Source organism: Manis javanica, chromosome 8, assembly GCF_040802235.1.
Source record: "Manis javanica isolate MJ-LG chromosome 8, MJ_LKY, whole genome shotgun sequence".
NCBI lineage: Eukaryota > Metazoa > Chordata > Mammalia > Pholidota > Manidae > Manis > Manis javanica.
Genome location: NC_133163.1, coordinates 28641770 through 28661071, shown reverse-complemented (window position 1 = coordinate 28661071; position 19302 = coordinate 28641770). Strand labels below are relative to the sequence as shown.

Here is a 19302-nt window from a genome sequence, read left to right as displayed (position 1 = left end):
TGTAGGCCTCTTGAGGGCAGGGCTTTTTTTTTTTTGTTTCCATCTTCAACCCCTAATTCAAATATCCTGTGAGTGGTTATTGCTGATAAAAAGAATTGAGAGGTCAGTTGAGTCTGGAATCACTCCAGAAGGTTTACAAAGGTGGAATCTGAAAGGTAGGAAGACCTACAGAAAAGGAGGAAGGCAGGAGGGAGGGGCTTCCAACAGGTCAGGTAAGGCAGAGGAGTGGTAATAAGAAAAGCATGGGCACAGAAGATAGGAAGCAGGGCACGTGGATAGGAGATGGGGTAACTCCGCCCTCCTGCAGCTGAAGAGTGTGCGGGGATGTACTCACTGACTTGCTTTGCCAATAGAATACAGCAGAAGGGAGTAATTGGTTCCTGTTAGTTTTGGTACTTACCACAGAAGGGAGGCTGTGCCAGTTCCAAGCCCAGGCCTCAAGAGGCCTTGCAAGCCTCCCCCCTGCTCTCCCAGAACCCTGCCTGGTTGTTTGGCATGTGAACCAGCTCAGACTAGTCTGCTGGAGAAGGAGCAGAGACATGCAGCAATTATAAGCTGTCTCAGGCTATTCTAGACCAGGCAGCCCTCAACCTACCCAGCAGCTGACAAGAGACACATAAGCCCAGCCAAGATCAGAAGAACCACCCAGCTGAGCCCAGATCAAACTGCTGATCCAAATTGCTAAGCAAGATAAATGCTTGCTGTTTGATGCCACTAGGCTTTGGGATATTGTGGTAAGTACCAAAACTAATAGGAACCAATAACTCATTCATCTTTAGATCCTCAACAGCCACAACAAGGCCTGCAATATAATAGTTACACAGTACATGCTTCATGAATAAAGTATTGAATCAAAAAATCAATAAACTGTGAATTGATCAATGACATGCTAGAAAGCTGAAACTAGACAAAACTGTATAATTCTATTGAGATACTTTGGTTGAAGAAATATTTCCAGATTGGGTTACCAGATACCTAATAAAAAAGGCCCATTTTCCTTACTCTCAGTCAATCCTTTTTCACCAACTTTAGTCAAGTAAAAAAAAGTTTCACAAGAACTTATATAATATAGAGGTGACTGGTTTCAAGATCTGGGTTCTCGTCTCAACTCTCCCAATAGTAAGAGCTCGCTAACTCCCTTGGGTTACCACTTCCAGATCTACATAGTAGATATTAAAATAAAATGGCCCCTCCCCATAACCTCAGTGGCTGGTTGTAGCAAGTGAGAGGGTGCACAAACTCTTGGTGCATCAATAATTCTACTTCCCCTACAAGGAGAGTTTTACTTATTGACAGTTTCAAGTGTTCTTGCGGATATATCCTTTTATGAGCTCCATTTACCCTTTTTCCATCTTCCTTTTAATACTCAAATAGATATTTTCAACTATCATCCCAAAAAGACAAGGTAGGAAACAGTTAAAATCCGCCTTGACGAAGGAGAGAAAATTGTTGCTCAATCTGAAGAGAGCTGGTATTTCCAGCACTTAGTATTACACGTGACTAAGGTCAGACCTGACACCTGCCTGACTTATTCTCTGGAACCAAAGATCCACTGGAGAACTCTGGCTCCCCACTAGGCTGCCAGCTGCTGAGCATGTTGCCTGGTCCCTCTCTGCTTCCAGCAGCTTCTGCCCAGGGTGGGAAGTCAGAAGCTCCAAATTCTGAGTACGGCTCTTCCACGGCCTCAGTTCCTACTAGGATTCAAGTGGGCTCCATGCAGCCAGGTTCTGGGCCCAGGACAGGCACTGCTGAAGGGAAATCAATCACCTTGGCAACAATTCCTTCAATGGCAGGACCATGTTAGAAGTTCAGATGGCTCCAAGCACTTTTGGACCCTCTTGAGTTACTGCCATCTCCCAAAACTCCAAAAACTTTGAAAGTCTCTGTTCTGGAATAAGCATCAGGTTTCCTTACACCCAAGCATCTCAGGAGTGTGTAGGAGGCAGTGCAAGACAGTCTGTACTCACTAAGCACACTGTTCTCATCCCAATGGAGGCTGGACAGAGGTTGGGTGGCCGCTATTCAAACTGGGGCTGGGGCTGAAAGGGTGGGCAGCTCTGGTCCTGCTTGTGTCCCGGGTCTTGCTTCACAGCGTGATTGTAAGAGTCCAGTCCTTGCATCAACTCTCCCTGTGGTGGGCCTGGGTTGTCTTCCTGCCCAGTTGCTGTTCCGCTTCCTTCCAGTAACACTTCATTTTCCGGAAGGAACCACCTCTCCCCCACCAGTTAGAGTAAAATCAACCCATTCCACCCCTAACTTTAGAGACAGGCTTGTGACCCAGCCCTGGCCAAGGAGAAAACCACCTCCCCAGGCTTTAGTGATTGGTTCAAGGATGAACATGGTATGAGGAAGGCAAATTAGGGTCAGTCCTAGAATTTCTTTGGGAAAGAGGTTCTTTCTTTCTCTTGGTATGCAAAAGCTGATAAAACTGTTTACCTGAAGCTTCTGGGAGACACCCTATGAAGCAGGCCTGTCTGCAAAGGATGCCAATGTGAAAGGAAAGCAGAAATGAGAGAGGAAGGGAAGACAGGAGTCCAGGTGACCTTGTTGAGCCCCTAGACTCCATCCCAAGTGAAGCAGATGCACTCCTGAGCTTTAAGTTAATGACAGCATACATTCCTCTTGGTGCTTAAGCAGTTTGAGTTTCTTGCCATCTGCAGCCTTAAAAAACCCTGACTGATGCACATTCCAGAGTTTGGTTTTACACAAAGCTGAAGAAGAGCCTGGGGCCCTATCCAAACACATATAGACTGCTCAAATGCTACCCAAATGCTTTTGAGATAAAGATGGATCACAGACGCCACACATCAAACCTGAGTGCAGCTCAGCGAACTGCTCTCTCTGGCTCACCACAGTCCCCACCATTCCCTAATATCTTTACCAAGCCTGTTTTCCTCATTTACTTTGCCTATCTGGTCCCTTTAAGTATATAAGTTTATCATTCCTAATTGGGTGGATGGATGGATCGATCAATTGATCAATCAACAGATGAATTAATGGATGGACAGTGGATAAGCCAACAGGCAAGTAAGTATATATTTGCAAATTGAGCCTACATAATAAATAGGCATGATACAATAAAAAATAAAACCTCAGACTGATGCAGTCAGGGGACCATTTGGTAATATGGGAAAGGAAATAACCACAGGCTTACTTCCATGTGGCTTTGGTCTTGGAATAATGGAGAATTCCCTGGGTAGCCCTCACCATGCAGCTGGTCTCCATCCTGAGGCAAGGTGGTTAACACAATCCCACCAATAGTGCAGCACAAGGAGAAACCACACATGAGGTGAAAAACTGGGCCTACAAAGTAGCTTCTCTTCAGTCACCAGCATCTACTCAGACCTGGGAAGCAGCCACAGAAACAAAGAGCTACAGATGATGCAAGCATAGCGTTTTGGTGCCTAGACATGGAGTAATTGCATGTGGATGTCCACAAATGTATCCATGTGCCTCTGGCCTTCAAACAGGAGAACAGATGGCCAGGGAGGGGCACTAGGAACGCAAAGAATGGGGGAAAAGAAACAACATGATAGCAGCAATATAGACTAGGCTCAGAGCCAAGTCAAGGCCTGTCCCCCAGCCACCTGGCTGAAGCCATCGGCCTGACCTCAGGGAGGTAACTGGGGATTCACACAGAACCACACTGTGACTATTCACTGAGGTTGTGTATGCCTGTGGCTCAGGCAGTCGCTTTTGAAACTACATATTGTTCACCCCACTGTAAATCACATTCCCCCTTTCACTGTCTTTGCTTCATTATCACTAAGTTCTGAGCAAAAGAATCCTTTTCCTGGGACAGACCAGAAAGCAGCACCCACGCAGAATGGCACCTGGACAAGGCCCATTTGTGTCAAGTTTGCCACCCCAAACAGAAGGCACAAAACAAAATGGGAAGGCTTTTCCTGTCTATCCTTACCACCAAAGAGTAGACAGAAACGGAGGAAGAAAATGAAGCTGCATGCATAAATACACCAAGGATATGCTGGGTAAGAGGGGCTAGCTTCCTTCAGCAGAATCCTTCAATCTACCCCCCCTTCCAGGTATCCACTCTCCAGGTGACTCAGGCCCAGAGCCGATCAAACACAAGCACAGTACAAGCCTTGAAAAACAAATTCCCACTGAAGAACAGAAAGAGTGAAACCAAGACATGGCACAGCACGTGGGTCCCAGCAAGCCATGCTCTGGCCCCTGTGCCTTACAGGGACAGCTGGGTGTACAGGACTGTCATTGGCCCCTGGGACACCACAGACAGACAGTACACATGGTCTCTGCCCTCAGTATGAGAGGCAACAAGTCCTGTGAGTGTATAGTCACAGTCGACGGTCTATGAGCTGGCAGGGGGAAGACCTGGGTTCTCGTCCTGCTCTGTTGCTTTGGGCTTGAAGCCCATCACCAAGCTTTGTGGGGTTCAGTTTCCTCATCTGTAAAGTGAGACCCCTTGCAGCTCTAAACCTCTGTGAGTTCCTGGTTCTCAGATCAGCTGATCTCCAAGGCCTACCCAGTGTTCACATGCAATGCTTTGTAGTGTCATGTAGATATCAATGTTCAGAATTGGCTCCTGGGCATGGGAGCAAAGACCTGAGCCCCCAACCCCTCATGCCAGCACACAGCTGAAGCCCCAAGACGGAGACACACTTGTGACTGTTGCTGAGGACATGGATTTTCAGCCCTAGGTGTTTGTTTTAATTTACCAGGAGGAAAGAATTTGGATTCTCCTTGAAATATACACAAAGGGAATACATTTGTTTACCTTACAGAATGTATTTTCAGATACAACTGGTGAGGAGCAAGGCTAAAAACCATTCTTTTCTCTTGGCTTATGTGAGTGCTAATTCCTCCGTGGTGATTTCTTCTAAGACCACAAATGGCAGAGATCTTCTCTCATCTTCTGACCTGTCTCAGCCTGACACCCTAGTTATGGGGAACTGTCACATCATCCTTCAGGACCTCAGAGCTCCAATAACCACATTCTGCCATCATCATCCCCATGGGAATGGCAGGGTCCCTGGCCAACTGCTCCCCTTTCTACCTACTCTGCCCTGTAAGGTCACCAGATAAAATAAGGATTCCCAGTTAAATCTGAGGGTTAAATAACAGAAATTTTTAGTGTATCATTCCTCCTTCTAGGCAGTGAAACCTTCTAGGCAAGTTCCTTCTAAAAATAGAAAAGTTCTCTCCTTCCAAGCTTGTGTTCTCAGAACCTCAGCCTGCTGGCCTTCAAATCCCCAAGGCTTGTAGCAAACACTCCACAGCTTACACTGAATGAGTGAATGAATGTCTACAGTATCCAATATGTCCCAGAAAGTATCAGGAATTTTGTAGTACAAAGGGTTCTGAACAATTCAAATGAGAAACACAAACATGTCCAGTGAAAACATCTGGCCTGGATGACCTCTGAGGTCACCTGCAATACCTTGAGCCCATGAGCCTGCTATACTCAGGCAAGTTACTTCAGTGAAAGAATTTTAAACACTTCTTTCAACACCCCAGCTCAACACCTATGGTTGACGTCCCGAGCCTGTGCCCAACACTCGGCAGTAACCCTAGGAGGAAAGGGTGCAGAGAAGCCAAAAACAGGAACTTGGTGAGGCCCATGAGAGGCCAACAGCTGGCAGATCAGAGCACAGGTGGGTTGGAAACCAAAGAAGGAATAATTGAAAGAATTCAAGATGCGGCCTTGCTGTCCAGGACACGCACACTCAGCCGAACACAAAGATCCTCCCTCCAGATCCACGCTGCACCCTCCCTCCAGCCCCATCCTATCTTTCTATGACAGTGGTTCTTTGTGGAATAGAACAATAGGTGCATTATGCCAACCTATAATTATCCTAGGAGAAGCGATAGCAAAGTCGAGGCATTACAGGAACATTGGAAGACTGGATACCATCCCACAGGACCAACAACAAAACAACAACAATCCACAAAATCCCCAGTTTAGATAAAAACTGAAAGCTGCTCAAGCCCCCAACCCCTTCACATTTATATGGGTGAGACTTCTTCCTTTTCTCATGATTATTTAGGCATAAGGCCTTCTTTCTTTGGAATTGATGAGTAGTGGGGAAAGGGGGTGGAGGTTTGTTTGTTTTTTTTTCAATAAGGAGACAAAGTAGAGGAAGTAGCAGGAGACCTGGAAAAATAAGTGCCAGGCTAAGGTGTGACACATCAGAAACCCTCAAAAGTAGCTGAATCTGATTCTACACAGTGAATTCACTCTGTTAGTAGAGATTTTCACTACTCCAGCAAAAATAATTTTCCAGGGACTTTGAAATAAAACACACAGAGCCCTGGGTGGTGTGATGGAAAAGACAGGGACGAAAAAAGTCAGACTATCTAAATTCTCCCCTCCCTGCCAAAACTAGCTGCTGTCTTGGTTCATTCGAGAAACACAGGGGCATCGAGCTGGCAACTGAAGGGAGTAACAGAGATCTACTCACTTTCCTCTCTGAGCCTCAGTTTCCATATGAAAAATGAGAGTCCCTACCAGCCCTGGGGACACACCGCTTCTAAATGCAGGGTGCAGCCCCCACATCGCGTGAGACCTGCCTCCGAAGCCCAGCACTCAGGAAGGAGGGCTCCTGCGGCTTCTAAAACCGAGATGAAGCTGGAATTCACAGAGCGCAGGAGCAGACACTGCAGGCCAGAGGCACACGGGTCATCTCTGGGCGACCTGGTAATGGCAAGGGTGTGAAAAACAGAATTTTTTTTTCAAACACGTCTCTAGTTTCTAAGGAAAAGATCTCTCTTCTCTCTCTAAAGGACCCTCTCCTCTCAAACCAGGGCCTCATGTGGCCACCTCTTCTGGACTCCAGTCACAGATGCCTCCCCTCCGAGACACCTGGGGCCTCCACACCTCTCCGCCTCCTCTCCTTTCATCTTCTCCACCCTCTAACATAGGGAATACACAGTAATTCTTTTAAACCATCAAAGCCCCTTTCCAGTGTAGGGAGCAAGGCCAGGCCACCCCAAGATGTGTCACTGTGACATGCAGATTATTTTGAGTTGAAAACCATCAAGGCCCAAAAGACTCAGGAAGATACTTTGACGGCCCCCTACCCACCCTCCAACAAATGCCTAAAAAGAGTTCAGATGGAGGAACTGCTCCAGGAGAGCTATCACCAGAGATAGCTATATTATAATGCAAACTAGGGGTGGTAGACAGGCGGGATGAGAGACAAAGTCTGCTAACATTTCTCTCTGTGCCCCACCACTTCTGTGGGGCCCATCAGGGATTTTGTTTATCAAACGTTTACTCTTTTCATATTCCTGTGAATTAGTTCCTTTTTCCTCTCAAGTCTCAGCTCCCTACCCCCTTCTCCTTGGTTCAGGATGACAAACACACCTCATTCTCCCTGTCTTTGGAACCCATGTTACGGCTTACTTGTACGTATGTAAATAAACTTGGTTTTTCCTTCTGTTAGTTTCATGTCAATTTGATTCTTAGACCAGCTAAAAGAACCTCAAGGGGTAGAGGAAATTCTTCCCATCACTAGCTGTAATCCTACCTCACTCCTTATATTTCCTGAAAAGCTCCTCAAATATGATACTCTGTCCATTCCCCTCAGCTCTCAATCCTCCTTCCTCAGAAGCTGCTGTTTCCCAGTTACTAACATCCTCCTTACCACTTTTTGGTCATTATGCTACTTAATCAACACTTGACAGTATCAACCATATATTGATTCTCTCAAAACCTTGATGCTACTCGATCATTAAGTTCCCTCAACAGAATCTCCTGCACCCTGTGCTAGGGTGGGGCCAGGGCAATAATCAGGGCCAGACCTCACCCCTCTACTCATCCCTCCATATCTGCGACTGAAGCTCACCTTCCATCAGCCAAGGTCTTAAAAGGACTCAAGATGCCTCCACATTCAATACCTCTTGCAATAACAAAGTTCAGTCCTGCAAACTTTGGAAGAACATTTTACACTGCAAATATTTTCACTAAAAAAGAGGAGAGCCTATTCTTGTAACCAACAACTACTCTGGTGGTGTGAAAAACCCCTGATGGAAGCATAACCAAATGCCTCCTGCGAGGACATGATTTTGTGTGTCATTCCCTCTTCAAACTCTTCCCCTCACTGCTCCACTCCCTTTAACCACTTTGCTGTGTACCTTATAACAGAGTTAGCTGTGTCAGTCTCCACTGAGGTGTGGAATAGACTGGTCCTGTTATTCCCCATACTGCTCCGTCATTAAATATTCAAAATACAGCAAGATCAGGGAGAAATTCAGCACCAAATTTCATCTCTACACCATTCCTCAGGATAGTCTGTGCTTTGGAAAACTGTCCCCAAGTGTACTTCCAGCATGGCCCAAGGGAGGGCTTGCCTCCCCATGGGGTCAAGGAAGTGCGTTTTCTCTGACCTTGGGCATTTCAGAGGCCACCGTCACAGCACACTAAAATCTCCAGGCAGGCCTACAGGTTAGACTTCCAGGGATCTCAAAGCAAACTCTTTACCTCACCTATTCAGGACAGTTTGTATCACTCTGTAATTCTGTAATTGCTTTTCTTATTTACTGTATTCCCTCAGGCAGACTCCATAACATATTTGCTCCTGTTTTGCCATCAATAAAATAAGGATTAAAATACCTCTCTCCTAGGATTGTTGTGAGGATTTGACAAATAAGCACTAGGGAACAGAGCAGAGTGCTGTGCTTAATATGCAGAGGAGGCTTAATAAAGACTTCATTTTCATTGTCAATATCCTTATTACTGACAGGTTAGAAAGGGTGCATGATACCATGATACTGACTCCAACATCACTTTGCTACCGCCCTTTTGAATTGGCTGGTTATGGCAGGAGGGCCTTTGACAATGCCTTAAAAACAAATCACTCAACTTGCAACTTTTAAGAAATAACAGGTAATATGAGAAAGAAATATCCCTCCCCAAGGTAGTCTACTTTGACCACAGGGATGGAAAAGAGAAGCTTAGAGATGGGGTATAAGGGGCACAGTGGTAGTTAGGAATGGGGGCAAAAGGCCTGGGATCGACTAAGAACGAAGAAAAGAGGAGGAGCAAAGAGGGATGGAAGGTCTGGAAGGGGGAGAGCAGAAATGGGGTAAAGGTGCATGTTGGAGGGCAGCAGAAATGAGGCGGCATTTAGGACTACCAGACTGATGCTCACATTACTCGATTCAATTCTTCACCACCAACCCCCCAGGACAGTGTGGATATGCCCTGCTTGGTGAAGGAGTTGGGGAAGGGAGGACAGACAGGAAGAACCCTGAACTGAGCGAACATTTTTAAACAAACAAGACATTTGGAACTCTGTGAAGGTCACTATGCTGAGCAATCTCACCAGCCTTTTTACACAAGTGGGGCTCACAGGAGGGACCGGCAAGCAGGTGCCAGGAACTCCCTCAGCCCACAGAATACAAACTGCCTGGTCAATTTTGCATTACACAGACAGGAGTTTTCCCAATTAAAATTGTTGACAGTGTGTGAAAAGAGTTCATCATTTACTTTTAGGATGAGGTGGTGTGTGGATGTCAGCCTAGAAATCCAAGCTGGCATTTTCAGGGATGCTGTCTATTCTGCGAAGTGGAGAAACCAGCTAGCTGCTTCTGCCCAGATCCCTGAGATCTTGGACCCAGACAGAGAGGACTAGACAGCTTCTCCCACCAGAGAACCAGCCAGAGGTCTCTGGGCTTATAGGATATATGTTTTGGAAGCCATGACTTAGATTTTGGCACTTTGGAGTTCAGAAATAATCCTGTTAATTTGGGCTCTAGCTCCAACTACACCACCTACTTGCTGTGCAAACTCAGACAAGTGGTTGCACCTCTCTGATCTTGTTTCCTCCTTTGGTCCTTCTGGACAAGTTTAACACGGTAGCGCCTTTCAGCTCTAAGATTCACCAAAAAGGAAATGTTCACTGAGCACCTACTACACACCTGACCCCCCTTTTAGACCCTAGGCATACAGCAGGGTTCCTGCCTTCAGGAGGCTTATATTCTAGCTCCAATGTCTCCTGGCTCCTAAGAGCTTGTGAAGACTACACCCTGCATGATGGGCTTGTAAATCTCCAGAAAAGAGATGCAGCAGGGGCTCCACAGGATAGAGCGGAAAGCTCATGGGTGAGCAAGTAGTTGCTGCCCAGGCGGTAAAGACTTCCTTCATATTTCTTTTAAGTTGCTGGAATGCACTGGGCTTCTGGAGGTACATGGGTGTTTTTTGTGGCTGCTTTTTTTGTCTGAGGACGGGGTACAAAATGGAACTATGGGGACAGGAGAAAATGAAGAGTAAAAGGATAGAATGAGTGCAGAGGGACAGAGCAAGAAAAGAAGTGTATGCTTCTAAACGGATGCCCTCAGGGGGAACCCGATACTCTGCAAGGGGAACCCCATACTGCACAAGGGCCATGCTAAGATTTCCCTTTGGAATATTCACACCCTTTTAGTCATGGGGAAATGCCGACATTACCAGAGCTCAGGCCTGCCCAGCCCTGCCCTGGCTACTGCCAGGTGACACCAGGCCTGGTCCTCAATCGAGGGCCTGGGGGCAGAGGGGCAGAGTGCAGCCGGCAAAGGACTGGGGGCTCCAGTAGGCAAGGGATCATGCAGGCTACCCTCTCCCAACCCATATGTGAGCCAGATTGCCTGGCCTCCACTGGAACTTCCAGGGCAACACTACACCAGGGAGCAAGGGAGGACACAGGTGGCTTTGTGGGTGGGAGGTAAAACACCTGCACCCTGCATTTGAGAACCCCCCTGTAATGGCTGGCATCCTGGGTGGAACAGTAAAGGGAGAAGGCCCTGGAAGGAAGCAGTCCCCTGGGAGGTGAGTCTTAGCCTTCCTGCTTAGAGAGTCCCTGGGGAGCGCCTTGAGAATGCAGATTCCGGGCCCCGCCTCACTTTCTTCTGCTTCCATAGCTGAGGGTGGACACCAGGAGCCTGTGGTTCCACTCAGCAGCCCAGGTGTTTATGATGCAAGCCGGCCCCTGCCCTCCCTCTGAGGCACCCTGTGGATAAGGGACTAGAACCTATGGTTCAGAACCAAGTGTGCGTGGCCCTTACTAACTGAATGACTTTGGGCACTTTACACTTCCTTTATTTCCTCTCAAAACCTCAATTGGCCATCACTAAAATGAGGAAAATGAGAGTGTCTGTTCCTTAGGACCATTGAGAAGAATAAATAAATGAGAAAAGGGTTGAAGAGCACTTAGCCTAGTGCCTGTACGTGGTAAGAATTCAGTAGATTCCTTCTGATTATTCAGGGTGTGACTTAAAGAAATGCCTTCTTCCATGTCAGCTGCTTCCTAAGTTGGAGCATGTCGTGGGGAAGAGGGGGACAACATGAATAGACGACAGTGAAGCCTGAAATGCAGACAGCAGGGGTGCCAAGGTGTCCCTCTGCCCTGTGACCAGCACCAACACTGTGGCCAGTAACACACGCATGCACCGAATCCCGCCAACTCAGAACGTGCTTGCTGACAGGCAGGCTCCCAGAGTAAAGTTGGGTACACATGAAACAAGGGGCTCCCAGAGACATGCCCTGGAAGGATGTTGCAGTGTAGGACAAAGTGGACAGCAAAAGGGGGAAGGGATAAGAATGTGAACCATAGTCACCCCAGAAGTCTTGTGTTGGCAACTGTGTACCCAAGCTGCAGAGCTGCAAAGAAGGGTGGGTTGCTAGTGTTATGGGGTTAGTAGTGGCTTGAAGGGAAATAGGGGCATGAAAAGAAGGGGGCGTGAAGAGTAAGGACAGGTACTGCATTTGGATCTACAACACAGAGGTTGTGATTCTCAGAAGGGAAAAAAAAAACTAACCCCCCAAAATCCAGGAATGGTAATAGAAAATAGCTGGTAATAGAAAATAGAAAATACCCTCACCCTACAGCTACCACCTATATCTGCATCAGAAGAATTCTTTTCCCAACCAGGCCTGGCATGCTGCCCTGGCCTTCCTTATTTTGGAGTTGGCCCTGGGCTCAGAAGACCCCTGCCCACCATTTTTGGAAATAAGGTCATTGAAGATGTAATTAGTAACAATGAGGTAATTAGGGTGGGCCCCCAACCCAATGTGACTGTGTCCACATAAAGACAGGAAGTTTGGACAGAGGCATGCACATAGGGAGAATGCCATGTCAAGATGAAGTCAGAGATCAGGGTGATGTTTCTACAAGCCAAGGAACACCAAAGACTGCCAGCCACCACCTGAAGCTCAGAGGCCTGGAACAAATTATCTCTCGAAGCTCTCAAAAGAAACCAACCCCTCTGACACCTTGACATCAGACTTCCAGCCTCCAGAACTGTGAGCCAATACATTTCTGTTGTTTAAACCACCCAGTTTGTGGTACTTTGTTACCAGCTCTAACAATCTAACACAACCATAGCCTTACTTTTCTTTACCACACTGATCACCAATGAGGGAAATCAGAAACTTTCCAGAAAGTCACTGTATTTACCTCTTTATCCAACAAACCAGACATCATGGAGGAATTCAAAGATTAACACAGCCCTCCAGAAGCACCTAAGTATGCAAATGTTTTTCACTTAACAGTTTACAAAACACTCACATACATCGTCTCTTGTTGATCCCCCGACTTATATTCAGGTGCAGGGGTGGGTCGTGGGATCCCATTCTGCAGATGAGAACACTGAGTCCTGGAGAGTTGGCAATTTGCTCCAAAGCATTCAGCTGAGAGGCAGAGAAGCAACTGCAAGCAGGGTCCTCTGACTCCAAAATGTTTGGTGGGCTTGCTTTCTTTTACTATCTTGCTGTCTCTCCGGTAGTCTTGGAGACTCCTGCTTCTCCTAGACTTCAAGCAGAAGTCCCTACACTGAGGCAACTGGAAGTTGCTAGTATCCAAGATCTGTTCCAAGAAGATTCCAGAACAAGTAGGGGGGCCAACCAGGGAGAACAGAGACTGGTGCCCTCCACACACCTCTCATGGTCCCTTGCTGCCTCTGCTCTGCCCACTCCCCTTCCCTGCCTTCTCCCTACTCCCCTCCCTCCCAATCCCACCTTCAGGCCCCCAGCCATTTCTATCTCACAGGCGGGGTGGGTTCCTGGTGACCATGCCACCCAGCATTGTCAAATAGAGAGCAGCTGGAAAGAATTCCAGAAGGCAATCTAAGTGCCACTGCAGCCTTCCGGATGACTGCAGCTGTGGCAGCTCTTCCTGCTGATGGGCTCAGCATTTTCTGGCACGACTAGGAGGCAGGCTGTACTTTGTAGCTGGGAGGGGCTTGGAGGCGTCAGCCTTGGCAAGTAAGTCCCGGAAGAAGGTGGAGGCAATGAGAACCAACCCAGAACACTTCCCATGGAGTCACCAAGAGCCATCCGAGCAGCTCCTCAGTATTCCTGGAGTTCTGCTGGCAGGCAGAGAGGGCGCTCGGCCCAGTGGGCAGGGCTGGCTGGGCACAGAAGCCTTGCAGAATGGGGAAGGGAACTCCTGAGTGGTGGGAGAGAGGACCTTCTAGAATCCAAGTTATGGAGGACACTTTTCCTGCCAACACAGAGCAGTATGTAATGCTGTCCGCAAGGCTGGGCAGCCAGCGCCTGGCCTGATCTCTGTTTGCCTTTGAGTTGGCAAGAGGCAGGGCCCGCAGTGACCAAACAAAAGACAAAAAGCCAAATACCCAGAGGGAGGCAGGGAGCACTCCCTGGGACATGTGAGGGCACGAGCATTCCGAGCAGTCAGGGGGACTGGAGGGCTGGGGACATCAGGGACTGTCACAGAGCGGGCCCTTGGGTCTCCCACACACGCTCCATCTCCTCACAGTAGCTTCTCCACAGTGCCCTCCCTTGTTTATCAGGTGTGCCTCTGAAAACATTTCAACATATGAGACCAGGAGGGGTAACAAACCCCAAACCTGGGATCAGAACAAGGTCCTGGCATTCCTTTGTCCCTGACATTCTACATTTCTTGGAGAAACCGGAGGATTTGAAGTGAAGAGCAGAGAGGTCAGGAGCCAAAAGATAGGACTGGTGAAGAGTTCTTTCTGGGGAATCACTCGGTGACAGGAAGCAGTGTGAGTGGCAAAGCAGTGCTGCTCAGGCGAGGGAAACATGGGGTCATTCTGGGAACACATAAGCCAGAAAAAACCAGATTCAATCTGGAGGGGGAAAAAAAATCCCAACTGATAGAAACTGCTGAGAGGTTGCAGCTTTTAAAGCCCTTCTAGCAAAAGGATCTTTGGAAGCTTTGCAAACCCTGACCATGCAGCCAGTCAGCCACAGAGCAGCCCACAACACTGAGAGTGTTTTTGCTAAATCAGAACAAACCCACTCACAAATCTCTAGTCCTGACCTCCCCCTGGCACCCGTTCCTTTCTATCTATGTGCCTGCTTTCCTCAGAAATTAAGTTTTCTCAGAGCAGTGGGGAAGAACACTGCAGAGGCCAAAGGCAGCCAGCCAGCAGCCGGGACTGCCATCTCAGTCCCACTACTCACCAGCAGCTGACCCAGGGCAAGGCATTTAACCTTTACGACTCTTATTTTTTAATCTGCAAAAATGGAAATAATGAAGCTGCAACTATAGAGCTGGTGGGAGGACTGATGAGATCATGGATTCAGGGTGCTGAGCACAGAGCTAGGGTGGGTCCACAAAGGCTAGTCCCCCTCCTCCTCCCACCTTCCTCTTCAGGGCCTTCTAGGGCCACATTCAATGAGGGGAGGATGCAGATCAATGGGAGTTGAATATAAAAATTGGGGAAACAAAGGCATACTTACATAAAGCAAGCAGTCGTGAGTTTACTAGAATCCCCTCAAACCCAGAACATTTTTCCCGGTCCACCCCACCTACCTGCCCCCGCCTCCACCAACTGATAGTCTCTCTGCTGGTAGACTTATTTTAGCAAGGCCACATGCTTTACAACATCAGGTGGGCACCAACCATGTTCTATTCTATATGCTCTAAAGGGAGCACCATTCAATACACTAGCATTTGAATGGTGCCCCCAGAACTGCGCAATGTTGCAGCCCTACTAAAACCCTTCTTTAGTGTCACCACCTCAGGAAGCCTTTTCTGAGGTTTTCCTTTGTCTTCCTTCTTTGAAAACCAACAGCAATTGATCTGTACTTCTCTTATGGAGTTCTTCAAACTTTGCCTTTATCATACTTGGCATGTGTACATGTGTGTGATTCCAGCAGGGGCTGACTCTTAACTTTGTATTTCCTGCAAGACCCGAGCACAATGCTAATTCATTTTGTGAGACCAGCATTACCTGATACCAAAACCAGTCAGATATTACCAAAAAAATTTTTTAATTTTAAAAATCTTAACCCTCACCTCACACCCAGTATAAAAATTAACTCAGAATGGATCACACAACTAAAATTAAAACTACAAAACTTCTAGAAGAAAACTTGGAAGAAAATCTTTGTGACCATGGGTTAAGCAACGATTCCTTAGAAAGGACCATAAAAGAAAAAAAATTGATATATTGAGCTTGATCAAAATTTAAAATATCTGAGCTTTGAAAGGCACTAATGAAAATAAAAGCACAAGCTACAGACTGGGAGCAAATGTTTACAAAACATATCTGATAAAGAACATGTAATCAGAATATATAAAGAACTCTTAAAACTCACTAAGAAATAAGAAGAAATGACCCAATTTTTTTAAATGGCCAAAAGAACTGAACAGGCATTTCACAAGAGAAATAGATCAGATAGCCAAAATGCCTGTGAAAAAGTGCTCAACATCATCAGCTATCAGGAAAATGCAATTAAAATCACAATGAGATACCACTAATCTTCCATTATGATGGCTCAAATCGAAAAGACTGACAATGCTATGCACTGGAAGGATCTAGAATAACTGGAACTCTAGTGCACTGCTGGTGGGAATGCTACATGGCACACCCACTTTGGCAGGCAGCTGGCAGTTCCTTACAAAATTAAGACCCAGAAATCCCAAATCCCATCAAGGCATTTGCCCAAGAGAAATGGAAACATATGGAAACATATGTCCACACAAAGACCCCTATATATATATATATGAATGTTCATAGCAATGCCCAAAACTTGGAGTGTTCAACAATTGGTAAATGTACACAAGTTGAGATACATCCATACAAGGGAATGCATTCATACATGCAAAAACATGGGTGAATCTTAAGTGTGCTGTATTAGTTTCCTAATGCTGCTATTACAAATTATCACAAACTCCTTAGTGGCTTGAGACACCACAATTTATCATCTTCAAGTTCTGGAGATCCGACGTCCAAAATCGGGGTCACTAGGCTAATGTCACAGTGTCAGCAGGACTGACACTGCTTCTGGAGGCTCTGAGACACCTTATCTTTTTCGCTTCCAGAAGCCACCTGCTTTCCTTAACTGGTGTCCCTTCCTCAGACCCAGAGGTTTAGCATCTTCCAAATCTCCTGCTCTCTAACCTCTGCTTGAAGGAACAGGAATTTGACCAAAAGGCATACAGCTATGGCCTTTTGCATGCCTTTTGGTCAAATAGAGTTTGGGGAGCTTACAAGTAGGTTCCAAATACCCAAGGTGTATAATGTGACATTTCAGAGATAAGGAAGCTGAAATTCAAAGACATCAAGTATATCATGCCAGGTCTAGGACATGTTGAAAATTGTGTTCAAACCCAAGCCCTCGGAATCCAAATCCAGAGTTCCTCCCAGTACATGTGAGTCCCTGGACTTCCCCACCTTGACCTCAAAGGCCTCCAGCCTTGGAGGCTGGATGGACATCTTTACCATGTCTCAGAGCCCTGCACCTCCTTCCCACTCCACCAGAGAGGGCCCTGCCTCTGTGTACCTCACCAGCAGCTCAACCTGTGACCCTGGTCTCCCATCCTACCTCCCTGAGATCAGCCAATCCCCAGCCCTGGTGGTGTGATGAAAGTGTAACCTATAGAGATTGGTATTTGCATCCTGCCTTACTTTTATCAGCACTCTTTTGCTTAGATTATTTTATTTGGCCTTCCCCATTGTGTGAGGCTAAGGGTGCAGGTATTATCAACCCTGTTTAACAGTTAAGAAAGTTGAGGTGCTGAGGGTAGGAGCAAGCCAGTCACACTCACACAGCACATGGCTAGAAGCCACGATCAAAATCGACTTGGGGATTCCCCCTCCTCACACCACAAGTGCCTGTCTGCTCAGAGAACACCACTGCAGAGAGCCTCCTAACCTAGCTGCCCTCCCTTCCTTACCTGCAGGACAGAAACGGGGGTAATATCTGTCCTGCCCATCACACCAGGCATAAATCTAAAAACAAAGGAAGATAAAGAAGTATGTAAACACACTTCAGAAACTTTAAAATGAACAAAATATAAGGAACTGTTGTGATTATACTCTCAAGGAATGTCATGATTTTTCTCTAAGAGTTTCTTTTTAAAGTTTCTTTTAATCCCCCTAAAAGCCAGTTCTCCTCCTTTCTTTAGTTCTGGTTAAGGCAGAGTTCTAACTCAACACCACAACGTGAATCTCAAGATCGATTTTCAATTCCTCCTTCCGGCTTCACCCTTCCCAAAACCAAGAACTGGTAGTTCCCTACTGCCCACCCCCACCAGATCCTGTCTGTTGTAATCAGTCTTTAAAGCTAGAAATTGCCGGTCCTCTTCCCTCCGGTCTCTCCCCAGTCAGACCACTGGATACAGTGCTGAAGTATCACCCACTCACAGCTCTCAGTGGTTCATGACCAATAAATATACTGATATGTGTAAGGTTGAAGGCACTGGGCGGAGGGGTGAGCATGTCCGCCCAGTGCCTTCAACCTTACAATATGGAATAATCTCTGAATTATATTGTTAAATTTAAAAAGTAAGGTGCAGAACAGGGCTTATGGAATATAACTACTTGAAGGGAGAAAAATATCAAAGGGTAGACAGAAATTTATGCTCAGAGACCACCACCAGAAAGATAAAGGGAAGAAACAAAACCTTAACAGTGGTTGGCCCTGTGTTGGAGAACTAGGGTCTGAGGCTGGGGAACAGGGGTGGGAGGAAGACAGATTTACTGGTCAAGAATAGTGACCCCCACATGGACAGCACCCAGGGGGCTCTCCATAGACTGCCCCAGCCAGCCTCTCCAGCTTGTCTCCCATGAGTACGCCTCCCCAGGCAAGCCCGAGTGGCCCCCATTTCTCAAAAGCTTTACCCTTTTTCCCATCTTGCCCTAGAAAGGAACTCCCCATTTCACTATTCCATTAGCTATGGGAGCAGTGGAGCAGGGGAATTAGTCCCTCACCTCTTAACATAAACCCAAACATATTCCAAGTTAATCAAATAACTGAGATTAAAAAAAAAAAAAAGAATCCAGCAGGTTATATAGGTGACCTGACCACTAAATGGGAGGCTGAAATTTCTAAGCTAAATAAGCAGTGGAATAAATCAGAGGGTAACTAAAAGGAATGATAGTTAACATCTACCTATTTTTATTTATTTTAATTGGATATCGGTATCAAAAGTAAATAAAAAACCTCAAACTTGACCTCACATAATACACACAAAAAACACTATTGGAGCTAGAGTTAAAGTAAGTGCTGACATAAAACTTCTAAAGAAAATATAAGGGAAAATCTACATGACCTTGGTGTAGGCAAAGATTCTTAGGATATAAAAAGAACCACAAAAGGAAAAAAATAATTTGGACTTCATCAAAATTAATAATTTCAGCTCTTCAAAAGGCACTGTTAAAGATAGAAGTCATGGTCACACAACAGTGAGTGTAATTAATGCTGCTGAATTGTACACAACATGATTAAAATGGCATCTTTATGTTATGTATATTTTACCACAGTTAAAAAGAAAAAACACTGTTAAGAAGATGTATATGCAAAACACAGAAAGTGTTTATAGTACATATATATTACAAAGAACCTATAACCAGAATATATAAAGATCCCCAGCAACCCAGTAATAAGACGGTCAAAATTTCTTTTAATGGGTCAAGATTTGAACAGACCCCTCACAAAAGAACACAAAGAGACATCCAATAAGCACACTGAGATATGCTCAGTATCATTAGTCATCAGGCAAATGCAAATTAAAACTACAATGAGATATTACTCCACCCACTGCAATAGCTAAAATTAAAAAGATTGATGATGTTAAGTGCTGGTGAAAATGTGCAACAACCAAAATGCTCATACTTTACTGATGGAAATGTAAAACAGTGCAACCCACCTTGGGAAAGAGTATGGCAGTTGCTTCTAAAGAAACATGTGCTTGCCATATGACTGAGCAGTTTCATTTCTAAGCATTTACCTAAGAGAGATGAGGAAAATATTATATCCACAAAAAGACATACACACAGATGCTCATAGTAGTTTCAGTCACAATAGCCAAAAACAAGAAACAACTCAAATGTCCATCAACTGATGGATAAAAA

General features: G+C 46.0%; 1 protein-coding gene across 6 annotated transcripts in view; it reads right to left on the bottom strand.

Moving 5' to 3' along the window:
- DPF3 (double PHD fingers 3) overlaps positions 1 to 19302 on the bottom strand; it is a 251902-nt gene that overhangs the window by 175071 nt on the left and 57529 nt on the right. The window contains exon 1 of one of the 6 annotated variants that reach the window (XM_036997628.2): positions 12522 to 12938. The exons of 4 other annotated variants lie outside the window; for them this stretch is intronic. In XM_036997628.2, the coding sequence (XP_036853523.1) occupies positions 12522 to 12586 (65 nt within the window). In that variant the 5' untranslated portion in view covers positions 12587 to 12938. Of the gene's footprint in view, positions 1 to 12521; positions 12939 to 19302 lie in introns of those variants that run through there. One more of the 6 variants, XM_036997758.2, reaches the window with a different exon arrangement.